At 48.7% G+C, this 17,547-nt stretch overlaps 3 protein-coding genes across 4 annotated transcripts in view; 2 read left to right on the top strand and 1 right to left on the bottom strand.

The window, feature by feature from the left end:
• LOC118910672 (alpha-1-antitrypsin-like) overlaps nt 1-12,658 on the top strand; it is a 22,989-nt gene extending 10,331 nt beyond the window's left edge. The window contains exon 4 of the mRNA XM_057488180.1: nt 12,382-12,658. Coding sequence (XP_057344163.1) covers nt 12,382-12,643 — 262 coding nt within the window. The 3' untranslated portion in view covers nt 12,644-12,658. The remainder of the gene's footprint in view (nt 1-12,381) is intronic.
• Nucleotides 4,192-11,663, top strand: LOC118910749 (alpha-1-antitrypsin-like protein CM55-SI). 2 transcript variants are annotated; one of them, XM_057488177.1, is made up of 3 exons: nt 4,192-6,211; nt 8,772-9,396; nt 10,820-11,663. In XM_057488177.1, the coding sequence occupies exons 2-3, from the start codon at nt 8,775-8,777 to the stop codon at nt 11,590-11,592; spliced, it is 1,395 nt and encodes a 464-aa protein (XP_057344160.1). In that variant the 5' UTR covers nt 4,192-6,211; nt 8,772-8,774; the 3' UTR covers nt 11,593-11,663. The 2 variants fall into 2 exon arrangements, with proteins under 2 accessions (XP_057344160.1, XP_036738075.2); XM_036882180.2 differs by lacking the exon at nt 4,192-6,211 and having other exon boundaries at nt 8,346-9,396.
• Nucleotides 11,812-17,547, bottom strand: part of PPP4R4 (protein phosphatase 4 regulatory subunit 4) — a 181,529-nt gene continuing 175,793 nt past the window's right edge. The window contains exon 25 of the mRNA XM_057488175.1: nt 11,812-12,305. Coding sequence (XP_057344158.1) covers nt 12,107-12,305 — 199 coding nt within the window. The 3' untranslated portion in view covers nt 11,812-12,106. The remainder of the gene's footprint in view (nt 12,306-17,547) is intronic.

Genomic DNA, 17,547 nt, shown 5'->3' on the forward strand with positions numbered 1-17,547 from the left:
AATCTTTCATGTACCCCCTGTACTAATGGTTATCAGGCATTCACACTGTCCAGGCACAGTGCTTGGCCAGGATGAAATGGTGGTGGAAACCCACAGCTTTCCAGCTCTTCCCCAGTCATTAGAAAAAGCTCCAGGCTTGCCAGTCAACTGGGAATCCCCAGAGGGGAATCGTTCAGGTTCAAATACCAGCCAACGACCCCTGCCTCCACCCCACATCCACTAGGTCCTCCTGCTAAGCCCCAGCCCTGCTGGTGTCCACTGTGCCCCCATGAGCACCCTTCACCCTCACTGCTGCCAGTGCCCACCCCAAGGCTGCCTCCCTGTGGCTCCCAGAGACTTCTGCTCACACAGGGGCACCTAACTGCCACATCTCCAGCAGCAGAAAGGAGACTAGGTCTCCTTCTCATCCCTCCCCCCACCCCGCCTCCGCCGCCATCTGCACCAGACTTGGGCTCGTAGCATCTCATAGGTCTTTCCTGCAAATGACTCTGGTGATTTTTCCCAGAGCCCTTTCCAGTGGAACTGGACTGGGAACGCATACCTCTGTCCTTGTCATTCCATCTCTGCCCGGGGAGCCCTCAAACATATCACTCTGGTGCCTGGGTTCTTGTTTGTGGAGTTGAAGAATGGACTTAGCAAACAAGCAAGGTAGGAGAGCCAGGGAGAGACTTATTTAGAGATAAAGTGAGAGGACAGAGCTCCTGGCTCAGGCCAGGAGGAGACAAGGGAGCCTGGGGTAGTGCATTGTCTAGAGGATTTAGAGGCGGTTGAGAGACAAAGGGCTAGGAATGCAGACCTGCCAAATAGTCCTGAAATATTTATCTTTGGAGAGACACTAAGTTTCTTATCAGTCTTCAGAGTTGTTTTGCAGTTAGCTTAACACAAGAAATTTGCTGCTCTGATTCCTTCCCAGGATAGCGGCTTCTTGGTCTGGGAGCATATTAATCAAGACTGCCTGCCCTGCTCCCAAATTGGGCTGAGTTGTTGTCTATTTGTTAAACAGTATGTTAGGAAACTTACTACTAATTGGGTTTTAAAATGCAATCTTATCTTTAAGGTGCAATCCTTTTTGTTTTTGCTATGTTGTTTATGACTGGGCTTGCTTGCTAAATTAATTGCCCAGGTTGCAAATTACTTGATTAGGGTTGGAGGAGGAACCTTTATCCAGCACCTGAGTGAAGTCAAAAATATAAGCTAGGCCTTTCAGCATGCTAAAGTAAATCTTACAATAGCATAATTTAACTGACACAATGAAGGCATGGGCTATGCTGAAGTATTTTCTTATTGGGGGATATTCAAAACATTCCAGGCCAAGTTACTCCTGGCTTTTTAGTTTGAACTAATCTCACTAAAGAATGCCTATCTATATTCCTAGTTTGATATTTTTACTTTAGAGAATTAATGTGACTCTGACTTTGCTTAATTGTTTGTCAGGGAGTTTTGGTAGGTGTTTCTTTGCACACTGTTACATTGCTCTGACTGGGATTAACATGCTTTGCTTTCTTTCTGGAGGCCCTCACCCTACTCCGTCTAACCCCACCGTCCCTGCCTTAACTCCTAGAAGCAGGGCTTCTCCCTGAGTGGGTCTCTGCATCTTGGCCTGTATCATGTGTTCAAGCTCCCCCAGGACTGCCATTTCCCTGAGACACTTACTCTATGGCCTCTTCTCCTCCCTATTCATGTGCCCCGGATGACTCTGACAAGTCATTACAATGATTCGCTGGTCATAGGAGAGGAAGCACAGCAGACCATCAGCCACCACTAGCCCGGCCTGCCTCCCTTGGAGAATGGGACGGGCCCAGATTCCATCTTGTCTTGCTTCTGCCCCATGGCCCTCTCTGTGGTCCTTGGAGGAAAACCACAGCTCCTGTGCCACAGCTAGAGGCTTCCCAGGAGCAGCCCTTTTCACTGAGGGCCACAGGGCTGCCCTGCTGAAGGGTGAAGCAGTTGGGAAGCTTTGCTGGGCACCCCCAGGGAGAGTGCCAGCTCCCTGAACCCTCGCTGGAATGTGCTTGTCCCGAGGAAGAACTGCCTCACCCATGAAAATTGAGTAATCAAGTCCAGCCACCCACTGGGGATGAATTTGAAACAACTAAGCTGAGTCATGTGAAATTTACATCTTTTAATTCAAAATGACCACATACGTGCAGTTTCACATAATTCAATATAATGGATAAAGATCCAACTGTTTCCCAAATAAGTCCCATATCCTCTTGAGTTTTCTCTGCCTGGAGACGCCCAGCCACCACAAATCCGATTACTGGTACAAACATCACCAAGCACTTAGGATGATGCCAGACTTAACAGATCAAGTTCAAACTCTGCAGTGTTCTGGCTGTGTGACTTTAGTGAAGTCACCAAACCTCTCTGAGCCTCAGTATCCTCATCATGGTTAGAAAAAGCTATCTTGAGTTTGTGTGAGCTTCAAGCCAGCTTTTAAAGGATTGCAGAGCAGCATGTCAATGTGAGGGACTGTATCTGTGGCATTTATGAGCTTTTTCTGTAAGCCTGGCACCCTGGGAGGTGCTGTTCAAGCATTTTCTCTTTTAATCCTCATAGCAGCACTATGATGTTGATAGTGGAGCTGCTCTGCTCTCATAGTCCTATTTACAGATGAAGAAACTGAGGATCAGAGAGGCTAGTTGTCTTGCTCAAGGTCACGGAGCTGGTAAGGGTAGAGCTGGCTTCAGGGGTTCTGCCCATTCCTCCAACCTTACCACAGCACCCAAACTCCCTCCCAGACAGCCCCCTGGGGCCTCTGCAGAGCCAAATTCCTCATTGAAGTCTGAATAATGCAGGGGTCCATGGCACATGCCCAGGACGCCTCTGCAAGTAACATATCCCTTCACTCCAGTGGGAAAGAGGCTGATCCAGTTGCTGACCTTCCCACCCAAGGTCAAAGCGCTTGCAGCCCTCAGCAAGCAACCTGCACAACCCTTCATACTCCCCACCAATAGCATTCTGTGGGGGTAAAAGGGCATCTGCTAAGGCCGGGTGGAACCCCTGAGAATCCTGGGGGAGAACAAGAAGGCTGGGCGAGCCAAGGGCAGTCACCTAAGATGTTGCCATTTCACTCTGAAGAATGGCCTGTCATTGCACTAGTGTGGGCTCTGACAACCCTCAGAGGGGAACTCACTGGCTCTTATGGGAATCGACAACATCTATTCGTGGAGTGGGGCAAGCACCAGGGCAACCTCGCCGCAGGACAGTGAGGTGCCACAAATCAAGCAGGGCAGCCATAACCTCAGCTTTGTTTGTCCTTTATAGAGTTTTTAGAATGGATCCACTGTCTAGTCTGACCCTCAACACTGGTGCTTGAAGGACACAGGCTAGGAATTGTTATCCCCAATGCAGAGATGGGGAAACAGAGGCCCAGCAGGTCAGAAGACTGCCCAGCACAGGCCTAGAAGGCATGTCCCTCACTCAGAGGCCTGGGCCACCCACCAGCATCCACTCCTCAGTCCGTCTCCAATCCTATGAACAGTTCCAACCTCCCAGTCCACATGGGACCCACCTCTCTGGCCTAACTCCAGCTGCGGGGGGCTCTGGGCTGGTCCAGGGCAGTCCCCACTCCAGCAGGGACCCATCTCTGCTCTGAAACAGATGGAGGGACAAACACAAGCTGGCTCCAGGCTCAGGCAGGGACGACATAGTAGTGACACTGATACCTCTCTACCAGCTTACAGCGGAAAGACGCCATTCGAGTTTAAGCATGAATAAATGAACAGAATGATTTAGATACAAGCTCTGCCCTGACTGGCAGGGTCATCTGAGCCTCATTCATAAAATGAGGACAAAGGTCAGGGGTGCCTCTGGGCTCTTCCATGTGTACTGATTCAGGAGTGGGAAGTAGAGATTGTATGTCTATTTCCATCCCACAACTCACTGGATCCTCTCCACAAGCCCATGGGGCGGACATTTGTTCAAAACAAGGAAAAGCAAACGTTTGCTGAGTAGCTGCAATATCCTGGGGAAAGAGAGAAGGAAACCAAGGTCTCGCCCTGGAAGAATGCTGGTTGGTTAGCAGTGGATAACGGGTAATGAGGGGGGCTGTGCGGCGTGGTGAGCGTGCACCTTCAGATCCCTTCCAGAGCCATCAGAAATGACCCACAAACAACCTGGGCAGCCCAAAATCTCCCTTGAAAGCTGGGGCCTTTCTGTTGTTGTCCTTCTGTTGGATATTCACAACTGGTACCGCAAGCAAAGCCCACAGCCATCCATGCTCCTAGTCAGGCCCCAGGACAGCTTCTGAATAGAAGCCACGTCTTGGAGGACTAAGGGAGACCCCCTGGTTGGAGGAATCAGAGACAGGCACTCAGCAGGGCAGCTCCCTCCCCAGCGAGTACACAGCAGCTGCCCAGGATGCTAGCCATTGAGGGCCGAGCTCTTCTTACTGCAGTGTAACCCAGCCCAGCCTGACGGGTGCAACTAGAGTTTGAGAAAATGCACTCAAAGAAGTCTTCAGCTAAGAAGCAAGCCTGGCATGATGACAGATCTGAAAAAGACAAGGGAAGGCTGAAGGGCCCTCAGCAGGGCACCAAAACCTCAGTAGGGAACCAAACTAAAAAGTGCCACAAAGGGGTGCTAAGCATACGCCGCGGGCATGTCTGCTCAGGTGTGATGCTGAGCATGGGCCAGGGCATTTGGGGGATGCCGGACTGAGTCACACAAGGGAAGGTAATGGCAGGACAGTCCCATGCAATGGGCTGGAACCCAGGTGGGGCTGACAGATGATTGCAACAGGGAGCCTGAGCTCAGAACTCAAATCCACGTTTCCAAGACCAGGTGCTCACTTGGCCCGATTTGTATCATTTGGAATCACTTAGTTAACGGGGAACAAAGTGAACACCATGTAATGAAAAATCAGAGCTATCAAAATTTTTTTTAATGCTGGGGTGGGACTGTCACAGAGAACACAGTGAACAGAGCAAGTTAGAAATGTATATTCAGTTTTAAAGAAAAAGTGATTTCTTTTCTTTAGTTTGCAATTACCAGCCACCTTGAAATATGTCCTGAGTTTTATCAACGTGATTTCCTTTAGTTCTGAGGTGACTTTCAGCATGCAATTGTTAGCATGAAAATGCTGAAGGCATTATCACAAAGGAGAAAGAATTCAGGAATTCCAAATGAGCCTTCTAATTAGTGTGGAACCCTGAGCAGGCCATTCGATTTTTGTGCCTCAGTTTCCATTACTGCAAAATGGGGATAATGAGACCTAATTTATTCAAAATTTCTTCTGTGGATGACTGCCCAGTGCCATTTTTTTCTTGCTAGCTCTTACCAAATATAAAACATTAATCAAGACTGCCTATTCTAAAGGTACCACTTTGGGGGGCTGGCTTCCCTGTCTCTTGATATACTGGCAGAAAATTAACAAACGAATGAATTATAAAGATTTGTACATTTTGTTGCCAAGGACCTTGAGATGGGAATCAGAGCCTGGATTTTTCCACAGCTCAACCACTAATGTGCCTTGGGATCTGGGGAAGTTGACCCCCACTCCATGAACCTCAGTTTTCTTTACTGGTAAGATAGGAGCATTAAGGTCCTTTGGGGTCTTGATTCACTGCAAGATTTTAATCCCATCGTGACAGCCCAGTGTCCTTCTCTCCCATGATTCCTCTGAGCCTTGGCACTTGGCCTTCTGTGCCTAGACAAATGGGCTCTCTTGCCCAAAGGACACAGACTCCAGCTCCCAATGTGAGGCTTCCAAGAGCCAGGAACATGGCAGTCACAAGCCCAGGACTTCAGGCAACTGACATTTATTGAAGAACAGCCATGTATCAGGCACAGTTCCAGGTGCTGGACTTGTTTGAATGCAGTTACTCCTCTCAACAGCTCTGTGAGGAGGGTAGCAAGGTGAGATGAACGCTTGGTCTTGCATGGCCACAGGGCTCCCATAAGCCCACCCTTCAGGTGGCCTCGTACCCGCCGGCTCCCCTGAACTAGGCTGCTTCGGGGAGGAACAGTAAGGCCGCTGATAGCACCAGCACTAGCTGGCTGAGCTCCACAGGCAACCTGGGCTTATTTCCTGCACAAGGGGGGTTGCCTGGCCCACAGGACTGAGCCTCCTACCCCCCTGAGACTGCCCTATAAGTAGAGGGAGCCCTGCGAGGGAGGGAGGGACACCTGTGCGGCACATCCAGCCCGCGAGCCTCTCTGGAAAATAAGTGAGTTCTGCTGAGCTGGGCAGGAGCTTTCCACCTGCTGCGTGAGTAATTCTCCATCGGCCCCTCCTGAGCTGACACCAGTGGGTGATGCTGGGCCACCATGCCAGGATTATTCTGTCCACTTGACAGAAGAAGAAACAGAGGCACACACAGGGGTGTGTGGCAGGGATGAGAAGGCAGGCAGCAGAGCTTTTACCACTGTGCTCAGCACAGCCGGTTGGCACATGGAATCCCATCATGCAAACGCCCCCGGCACGTAGCGGGCCGGCTGCAATGATCCCGGCAGGGGCAGAGCTGCTGTGGGGTGACTGTTCTCTTTCATCCACCCTCCCCAGGTAGGAAAGGCCTTCACCGGAGTCTCTCAGTCGCACCTGCAGAAGGCAGGGTTGAATCCTCTTGGAGAGCCCTCCTGTTTTCTAAGGTGCTTCTCTGCCTCAAGAACCTTCCTTCCCACCTGGTCCCTTTTAAAATGCAGCCAGAGCCAGTGCCCTTGCCCTTTCCCTGCAGATTTTGTGCCCCACCGTTTAACTGTCTTGCTGCAGAAGGCTGAGGCCCTCTAGCTTTCTCCCATGACAGCCTGTTCCCCAGATTTCTGGAGGACAGCCCATGAGGTGCCAGCTCTGTTCCCCAGCCCCCACCCTCCAGCACAGTGGACCCCCAGCCTTGATCTTTTCGTTGGAATTTCCCCCTGAGGAGTAGAGATGTATTCATTAACTCCTCAGATAACCCTGCTCTCCTTTCTGTCACCTTCTCCCCTTTCTTATCTGGGTTCATGGCCCTGTCTCCCTTCTGTTGGCCCCTCACTGATCAGAACAGCTTTAGCTTGCAAACCCCCCACCCCCTCCCCGCAAAGAGCTGATCCCTCAGGTCTGTCCTAACTATGAGCTTTGATGACTAGAGGGATTTCACTCACTTCTCACAATAATCTCATTTGAAACTGGAGGTTCAGCAAGATTACTGGTTCTGTCCTGGGTCCACAGCTGGTGGGTGACAGAGGCCAATTAGAATCCAGGTCCATCTGAGGCTAAAACAATGCTTTTCCCCCACATCACTCTTGTGTCACTGGAGGACCAGCATCTCCAAGGACCCAGTCACCTGAGCCTAGGGCTGGGACACAGGTGGTGCCCAGGTGGGCAGGTAAGCCAACTGCAGGGACCGCAGGCAATTTTGGGGCTGAGCCCTGAGCCTCATCATGGGCCCAGTTCAGGAAAAGCTTCTGGAGGTGGCGGCTGCACGTCCGTGTTCAGTGGGGACAGGCCTGACACTTGGAGGGAGTTCTCATTAAGCTCCTGGTGGTAGAAGGACCGCAGGGGCATCTGAGCTTCCCAGGCGGCAGGCGAGGAGATTGGCTGTGGTCTCCTGAAGACCTGGCACAACACCCCACAGCAGAATCCTGGGATCCCCACAGGGCCCCCACCCAGGAATAATGAAAACCCCAGACTGGCTGGGTCCAATGAACACGTTGGCTCCAAACAGCTATTTATTTGGGTCTCAGTCGATGCAAACCCACTCTGAAATAAGGAAAGTCTGAAAGAGGCAAATAAGAGAGAAGGAGGCCTCCCAGGTTGGCCATGTACCCTGAACCCCTCCACCCCCTACAGGGGACACCCACAGGGGCACTTGGATCCCAGGGGACATTGGGCAATGTCAGGAGAATTTTTTATTGTCCTGCCAGGGGGTTGGGAGCATTCTACTGGCATCTGGTAAACACCCTACAATGCTCAGGTCAGCTCCTCAAGGCATAGAATTTTCCAGCCCACAATGTCAGTGGTTCTAAGCCCAAGACTCCTCACTCCCTGGGCGCCCAGCCCTCAGAGGGAGCCAAGCCCTGCTTCAGGGAGGCACTTATCGGGTACACAGAGCACCAGCCCAGAAGCGTGGAGACCTGTCTGGTCCCAGCTCTGCTTGACTGGCTCTGTGGTCTTGAGCAAGTTCCTGAACCTCTCCAAGCCTTACTTTTCACATCCTTTAAAATGAAGAGAATAAGATGCTCTTCAAGACAAAAGTTAGTATCTGTATGTGCCTCGAGGCGCGGGCTCTCCTGTGCTCTCCCCAGCAGTATTCCCTAAGCCTGAGGCCTGGGAGGTTGCAGGATCAGATAGCAATCAACTCCAGGCTCAAGCGGCCCATCAAGAGAGGGCTGCAGGACTTGCAAGAGAAGGGAGGATGAAGTGTGCGGCATCAGGTAGAGTCTGGGCGGGAACCAGCAGGTGGGTGTCCTCACCGCTCCGCTGTGTCTGGCTGTGTGCCACGGGGCAAGATCGTCCCCCACCCGGGCAGCAGCTTCTCTGTCCATTAAATAACAGGGCTCAGTGGGAATTGAGAATTGTCACATGACTGACCCCATATACCCGTTACAGGAGGGTCGTGAGATGAGACAGGAAAGTGCTTAGAAAGGGGCCCGGCACGTGGTAAGCACTGTAAAGCCTTTGCTGTTGTTCTGAGTCTTGGAGCGGCAAGGATGCAGGAAAGTGCTTGGCACAGGCTGGCACACGGTACAGAATTAGTGACCTTTGGTTGCTTTCTGTGATGTCACTGAGTGGCCGGGAGGACTCATCGTGTGGCCTGACTTGGGCGTGGTGCCCCTTCCCTCTCTTGCAGGACATGCCATTTTCCATCGCATGGGGCCTCCTCCTGCTGGCAGACCTGTGCTATCGGGTCCCTGGCTCCATGCATGTATCCGAGCATAGTCACGAAATCCGTAAGAACCCCCCTAATCCCAGCACAGCCCCCAAACTGGCCAACTTCTCCTTCAAGTTCTACCAGTCGCTGGCCGGACAGTCTAACACAAGCAACATCGTCTTGTCCCCAGTGAGCATCGCTATAGCCTTTGCAATGCCCTCCCTGGGGACCAAGGGTGACACTCACACCCAGATCCTGCACGGCCTAGACGTCAACTTCAAGAAAGTACCTAAGGCTGATGATGTCCACAAAGCCTTTCACCATCTTCTCAACACCCTCAACCGGTCAGACAGCCAGTTCCAGCTGGCCACCAAGAGTGCTGTATTCATTGATAAGAATCTAAAGCACGTACATAACTTTTTGAAGACTGTCAAGAACACGTATCACACAGAAGCCTTCCCCATCAACTTTGAGGACACAGAAGAGGCCAAGAAACAGATCAATGATTATGCAGAGAAGGGAACCCAAGGGAAAATTGTGGATTTGGTCCAAGAGCTTGACAAAGACACAGTTCTTGTTCTCGTGAACTACATTTTCTTTAAAGGTAAGGTTGCACAACCAGCCTAAGCTGGTCCCCACAAGAACAACCAAAAATGCTCTCACTCAGTTCTTAAATTTTCCGTGGCGGTGCAGCATGGTTACAGCAGTGCCTCCCAGCAAACGTTATTCAGTCTCCCCACAACACCATTCAAACACTTTCCATGATCAAATAAGGTTAGAGAATGATGGGTAAAACAGTCATATCATCATCATCTCTGCAGGCCTTTTCAGAGCCTTTAATGTCCTCATGCACACTATAAATCCCTACCAGACAGAAAGGTAAAATACACAATGTCTCCCAAAATAGACAGCCAGAAAAACAAATTTTAGCAGAGTCTATGAAGGGAACAGGGTTTCATGGACACACTTCCAACACCTCTAGCGCAGTAGAAATAGTGACAACTTTGCAGTCAGAAAGACCAAGCCTCAATCCTCCCTCTGCTGTTCCTGAGCCGTTTGACTGTGGGCAAGGCATTCTCCCACTTTGAGGTTTTAGTCTCCTACCTGTAACGTGGATGTCATCGTGGGCTTGGTGTCGGGTTTCTGTAAGGATTAATCAGGCAACAAAGAACAGGGGACGATACACTCACATAGTAGGTGCTCAACTAAACGTGCCTTTCCCCCTCTGAGTATGAGAATGTCAGGAACCTGTGGGCCCGGGAAGCATGCTGAGGGGTCTAGACAGGCCGTGGAGGCAGCCCGGGCTGGGAGGGGAGTCCAGGCCAGGGGCTGCTTCCTTCCCCCCATGGGCTCCTGGCTCTGGAGGCAGCAGGGCAGCGCAGAGGGCCGAGGCCGAGCCAGCGTCTTAGGTGCCCGCCCTGCTGTGGGGCTTCAGGTGGGTCTCATGCCCTCTCCAGCCTCAGTTTCCATCTCTGTCCAGTGGGGAAAGTGGGGTTCAGGGCTCTGTGAGGCACCCTCCCACTCCAACTTGCCAGGATGGTGATGGTCTCTTGGTATAGCAGGGGGAGACACCGGGCATCTGCATTTCACAAATTGGTCCAGGGAGAGGCCATGAGGTTGGAGCAGGAGTGATTTCCTTGACTGCTGAGAACCTCCGATTAACAAGGGGTGGGGAGACTCAGACGAGGAGATGCCAAGTATGACTGGAGGAGCTCCCAACTACACCAGTAATATCATTAATCATCCTCGGGCCATCCATAAACAAACATAAAATTCAAGGAAAAATGCTCATTCTAGACATCCAGATTGCCACCATTTAGCCTCTATGATACAGGAATCTTCTCCAGCCTCACTTTATCCTCACAAAGCCCTGCAGCAGCTTGATGTTTTCATTTTAGCCCCAATTCACAGATGGTGCAGCTGAGGCTTAGAGAGACACCCCTCCCCAGACACTCAGGGCTGCTTTTCGACCACACTCATCGAAACCTTGCCCCACCCTCCTGATGTGTGTCTCCCCTTCTCTCCAGACAGCTGGAAGGATAAATTTGAGGCTAAGCACTTTGGGGAAGGAGACTTCCATGTGGAAGAGAAGACCGCCATCAGAGTGCCCATGGCCACCTGCCTGGGCGTGTTCGGCCTGCACTGGGACAGGGGGCTGTCCTGCTGGGTGCTGCTGAGGCACTTTGAAGGCAGAGCCAGAGCATTTCTGCTCATGCCTGACCCCGGGAAGATGCCGCAGCTGGAGGAGAGTCTCTCTGAGGAGTACCTCTCCAATATCCTCAGAGACGTTGACATATGGTACGTCCTAGCCCAGGGCAGACCCAGTAGCTGCCACATCAGGCCTGCCAGGGGGTGGGAGGTAGGCCCACGTCCCACGGGCCACACAACCATGCATGACCAGGTGGATCCAGACAGAGGCCGGGGTCGGGTCAGACACCGCCAGCCAGGCTCTGTGAGAAGGGCAGTGCCCACAGGTGAGGAGACGCAATCCTGCCCTTGGGGACGTCCTTCCCCAGCACAGACACTGCCCCTTCCCGATGGCCAGAGCCCAGAGCAGGGTGAGCAATGCCAGCACTTGCTGGGGGAGAGCCAAGAAGGGAGAGGCGAGCTTCCTGGCAAAGGGGCAGCTGAGTGTGGCCTACAGGATGGGAAGTCCAAGGCCAGCCCGGGAGCAGAGGCCGCTTGGGGGGGACCTGGAGAGCGAGCCCAGGGTGGGACCTCCCAGCACATGCTCAAGCACGGTCCCTGCTCCTCGGCCCCAGACATGCAGGGTTTGATTGGGGTCCCCGCAATGACATAGTACTTGAGCATGCACCCCAAATTAGTGCACATCTCTGCATTCATAAATATGCCCGAGCCTGCAGGAAATATTTGATCATGTATATTATCAAAATACAAAAATATAAACATATGTAATATAAACTTATATAATCAGGTTAAAATTAAAAATAAATATATATAGAAAGGAGTACATAACAAACATATATAAATGAATATAAAGACCATAAAATAAAAATTGAAAGAGAAATTGTAAGCCCTCTTCCTCACCCCACGTCTCTCCCACGTTCCTGGCACCAGAGGCTGGGAGGTGAATGCTGAATCTGGAATGGGTCAGAGGCAGCTGAGTGCCAGGCAGCAAGCTCACGCTGGGCCCTTCCTGGGGCCACACTTTGTCCCATGGAAAACGGCAGCTGATCGTCCCAGTCTGTGCAGTCACTCATCCTTCCCTGAGCAGATGTCTCTCAGCACCTTCACCTTTCCTATTTCCCAGGGATTCTGGCCTGGAGAAGTCCCAGTCTGGGTGTAACCAAACCCTATACAGGGCAGTGTCCAAAATGCTTGCCAGAAGGCATCCTGGAGGGCTCCTCAGAGGAGGTGGCATTTGGAGACTTTACAGAACAAGACAATTGATCTCTGTGATTCCAACATTGTCTGACCCAGGACATGGTGGAGCTAAAGATAGAATAGACCAGCGGGGACCTCGTGCCCTTGTGTGGGCAAGGAGACAGGGTGCTGGGTGGGAGAAACAACCAGAAAAGGAAACACTCTCAGCACTGTGACACTCCATTGTTTCTAACCAATATGACAGGTCCACCAGTTTGCATTTGCCCAAACTGTCCATTTCCAGTACCTATGATCTGAAAACCCTTCTGAGCAAACTGGGCATCACCAAGGTCTTCAGCAACGAGGCTGACCTCTCAGGGATCACAGAGGAGGCACCCCTGAGACTGTCCAAGGTGAGTCTGCCCCTGAGTCTGCAGGGCAGCCTGTGGATCGTGGGCTTCAGCTCAGAGGTGAGTCTGGGGAAGGAACACAGGGATGCAAACACACCCTCATGCACAGTCCTCTGAGGAATGTCACTGGGCCCAGTAAGGTGGGCACGTGGTCAGCTGTGTGCTTCTGACATGTTAGGGGTCTCCTCTGAGCTCACATCACTGGCCCTCTCTCATTTTTGGCCAAGGCCTTCCCTTCTCTGGGCCTCAAGGGACCCATTTTACAGAGAAAGGCTTAGGCTCAGGGATTTCAAAGGACTTTTGGCCCCTGCATCCGTGACACTGGGAGTTCCTGACTAATCACCGAGTCCGAGTTAATGAGCAATCTCAGCGAAAGACCCCATTCATTCGGGAAGGTTACGGGTGACCAAAGAAACACCTGCAGCTCAGTGCCTGGCTGCGCCTGGGTGCCATGAAAGTCCCCATCAAAGTCCTGGTCCCCGAGGGGCTGAAAATCTGATGCCAGACCCAAGGGATGAGGCAAGGAGGACAGGGTGCAGGAAGAGGTCCCAGGTCCCGAGGCTGTGGGCTGCCTCCCTGGGAGGCTGAAAAGGTCAGTCGGGAATGAAAGTGAGGGGCAGCTGGTGGAGTCAGGTGAAGGGCTTGGGAAGGGGGTGGGGCCTGTGTGCCCCCTGCAGGGAGGGGGTATGTGCACAGGCCAGGGCAGGCCAGCGCACGAGGGAGCCCTGAGAATAGTGTTGAGGGACAGAGAAGGGACCTGCCCCCCTGGAGAGAAGTGTCAAGAAAAGGAGGCTGGAATGGGTTGAATAAGGAGGTGTGGCTGTTGATAGAGCCCCACAGTTGCCAGATAAAGATTTTTTTGGTCCCTATTCCTACACATGCACATCTTCTTGATATTGAGCTGTATAAGTGTAACACCCAGACACTCAAACACACATACAACCTCTTACACATGCACAGTCAGTACAAACGCATGCACAGTTATGGTGCACACACACTAAGGTTCTTCCCATGAAGGGCCATACCGGCCCTGGGCAATCATGTCACACAGCTCTGACTCTCCTAGTTAGGAAAACGAGATTGCAAGAGGAGTCGTCATGGCCTTGAGGTGACAGTTAGTTAGTGGGGAAAATGAGATTTGAATGCAGATCCCTGTGATGGAAAGTCATGTTCCTGCCACTACACCATGATGATTCAGTTGTGAATCTTGTGGTGCTACATATAAAAGTTCTCAAATGATAGATCCCTTGCCCTCAATTCTGCTTATTTTTCATTGTTTTGGTTTTCATACCAAAGAAATGCTATAAAAACCCAGGTCCTCAGTGGGACCATGGAAAGAAACTTTCCTTGAGCTTCCGTGACGGCTCTCACAGCAGGCCTGGCTCCCAGGTCTGAGTGTGGAAGGGTGCAACATGTCTCTGCCTCAAACACACCTCTGCAATCTCTCCCCTCTAGGTCTCACATAAGGCTGTGCTGAGAATCCATGAGAATGGAATGGGGCATTCTAGGGCCACCCTTCTGGAAGACAGCACCTGGTCTAGGCCTCTGACCACCAAATTCAACCGGCCCTTCTTAATCGTCATCAAGGATGAAAATACCAACATTCCTCTCTTTATGGGAAAGATGGTGAACCCCATGCATAAATAGCTGCCTTTCTGGATTCAGCTGTCCCTTTCCAGGTCAGGTCTCCTCCTCATAACCTTAAAGATGACATTAAAGAATGGCTGACTGGCCCAAGCTTGAGTGTGACATGCCAATCCCTCGTCTTATTGTCTATCTGTCTCCTTTATGTTCCTAGGCTGTATGCAGAATCCAGGTCACAGCAATCTTCCATATATCCACTTAATTAATATGTATTGTGTATTTACACTGTCCAGGCACTGTACTAGGCAAAGGTGAAATTCGGCTGAAATCTACAATTTATTGAACAGATATGGAAACCCAGCAATGACAGGAGATGGACCTCTCTGGAGGTGGGTGGGGTCATCTAATTGATTGTTTATGTTTTGGTACAGGAGTGGTAGGCAAAGAGGGCAATGTAAAGCAAGGCTGAAACCAGCAAACTATACAATATGGAGAGAGCTAAGGGGTCTGTGCTTATATGAGGGATCACCACCAGTTCAGAGTATTAAAGGCTCAAGTCCACATTAAATAATGGTGTTTGGACCTCTGGATAGGTCAAACATTAAAACATAAAAAACATAAATGTTCTAGAAGAAAGCATTGGTTAATTTATTTCTTGCTATTGAAGTGTAATAAGTGTAACAAGACAGAAAACCCAATGATAAAAATAAGGATTGATATATTTGCCTTTATAAAATACAAATTGTATGGCAAAAAGAAAAAAGAAAAAGTCATTCAGTTCACCAAGAAGATATGCCAATTAGAAATATTTATGTGTAAGCATCAGAGTTCCTAAATATATGAAGCAAACATTGACAAAATTGAGGGAGAAATAGACAGCAACACAATAATAGTGGGAGGACCAATATCCCACTTTCAATGATTGACAGAAAACCAGAGAGGAGATCAATAAGGAAACAGGATTTGAACAACACTACAGACCAACTGAACTAACAGACATATACAGAAAGCACCATCCAGCCACAACAGATTACACATTTTTTTCAAGTGCACATAGAATATTCTCAGGATAGACCGTATGTTAGGCCACAAAACAAGTTTTAATAAAGTTTAAAAGATTGGAATCATACAAAGTATCTTTTCCAGTCATGATGGAATGAAATTGGAAATCAGTAGCAGAAGAAAAAAATGTAAAATCCAAAAATATATGGAAATATAACAACTCTTAAACAACCAGTGGGTCAAAGAAGACATCTCAAGAGAAATTGGAAAATATCTTCAGACAAGAGAAAATGAAAACATAAGATAACAAAACTTATGGGATGCAGTGAAAGCAGTACAAGAAGGAAATTTGAAGCTGTAAGCATTTACATCAGAAGAAAAGTGATCTCAAGTCAATGACCTAACTTTACCTTAAGAAGCTGGAAGAATGGAACAGAGCAGAGAACCCAGATATGAACCCAAGCATATATGGTCAATTAATATATGATAAAGCAGCCATGGACATACAATGGGGAAATGACAGCCTCTTCAACAGCTGGTGTTGGCAAAACTGGACAGCTACATGTAAGAGAATGAAACTGGATTATTGTCTAACTCCATACACAAAAATAAACTTGAAATGGATTAAACACCTGAATGTAAGATGTGACACCATAAAACTCTTGGAAGAAAATATAAGCAAAAATCTCTTGAATATAAACATGGGCAACTTTTTTCTGAATGTATCTGCTCGGGCAAGGGAAACAAAACCAAAAATGAACAAATGGGACTATATCAAACTAAAAAGCTTCTGTACAGCAAAGGACACTATCAGTAGAACAAAAAGACATCCTACAGTATGGGAGAATATATGCATAAATGATATATCCAATAAAGGGTTGATACCCAAAATATAGAAAGAACTCACACACCTCAACACCCAAAAAGCAAATAACCCTATTTAAAAAATGGGTGGATGATATGAACAGACACTTCTCCAAAGAAATTCAGATGGCCAACAGGCACATGAAAAGATGCTTCTCATCACTTATTATCAGGGAAATGCAAATTAAAACCACAGTGAGATATCACCTCACACCAATTAGGATGGCCAACATCCAAAAGACAAACAACAAAAAATGCTGACGAGGATGTGGAGAAAGGGGAACCCTCCTACACTGCTGGTGGGAATGTAAATTAGTTCAACCATTGTGGAAAGCAGTATGGAGGTTCCTCAAAAAGCTCAAAATAGAAATACCATTTGACCCAGGAATCCCACTCCTAGGAATTTACCCTAAGAATGAGGAGCCCAGTTTGAAAAAGACATATGCACCCCTATGTTTATTGCAGGACTATTTACAATAGCCAAGATATGGAAGCAACCTAAGTGTCCATCAGTAGACGAATGGATAAAGAAGAGGTGGTACATATATACAATGGAATATTATTCAGCCATAGGAAGAAAACAAATCCTACCATTTGCAACAACATGGATGGAGCTAGAGGGTATTATGCCAGGTGAAGAAAGACAAGTACCAAATGATTTCCCTCATTTATGGGCTATAACAACGAAGCAAAATTGAATGAAGAAAACAGCAGCAGACTCAAAGACTCCAAGAAGGGATTAGCAGTTACCAAAGGGGAGGGTTGGGGGAGGGTGGGTGGGGAGTTAGGGAGAAGGGGATTGAGGGGTATTATGATTGATACACATGGTGTGTTGGGGGGCATCATGGGGAAGACAGTGTAGCACAGAGAAGACAGTAGTGACTCTGTGGCATCCTACTATGCTGATGGACAGTGACTTCAATGGATTATGGGGGGGACTTGATAATATGGGTGAATGTAGTAACCACAATGTTTTTCATGTAAAACCTTCATAAGAGTATATATCAGTGATACCTTAATAAAAAGAAAAAAGGAGTCAAAAAAGAAAAAAAAAAGCTAGAAGAAAAAGAAATTAACTGCAGTGCTAGCAGAAGGGAGAAAATAATAAGGATTAGGCAGAAATCAACAAAACAGAATAAAAAGCAATGGGGAAATTCAACAAAACCAAGAGATGGTTCTTTGAAAAGATCAATGAAATTGACAAACCTTCAACTAGACTGGACTCAAATAACTAAAATTAGAAATAAAAGAGGGGACATTTAAAGCAATTTTAAACAAAAAGTACTATTAGAGAATATTACGAAAAAATGCACCAACAAATTGGATAATCTCAATAAAACAGATAAATTCCTAGAAACATGCAACTTACCAGAATAAACTATAAAGAAATAGAAAACTAAAATATGATACCTGATCATACATGAACAGATGTACAACTAGTAAGGTGAATAAATCAATAGTCAAAAATTTTCCAACAAAGAAAAATGCAGGACTACTGTGTTGAAATCTACCAAATACACACAAATCCTCCTCAAAATCTCCTAAAAATTTGAAGAGAAGGGAACACTTCC

This window comes from Manis pentadactyla, chromosome 11 (genome assembly GCF_030020395.1).
Source record: "Manis pentadactyla isolate mManPen7 chromosome 11, mManPen7.hap1, whole genome shotgun sequence".
NCBI lineage: Eukaryota > Metazoa > Chordata > Mammalia > Pholidota > Manidae > Manis > Manis pentadactyla.

Bases quoted from the DNA above. Each gene is read 5' to 3' on its own strand.
- LOC118910749 (XM_036882180.2), top strand. From the start codon at position 8,700: ATGTCACTGAGTGGCCGGGAGGACTCATCGTGTGGCCTGACTTGGGCG. The intron at 9,397-10,819 runs GTAAGGTTGCAC...CCTTCTCTCCAG, and splicing joins GAACTACATTTTCTTTAAAG to ACAGCTGGAAGGATAAATTT.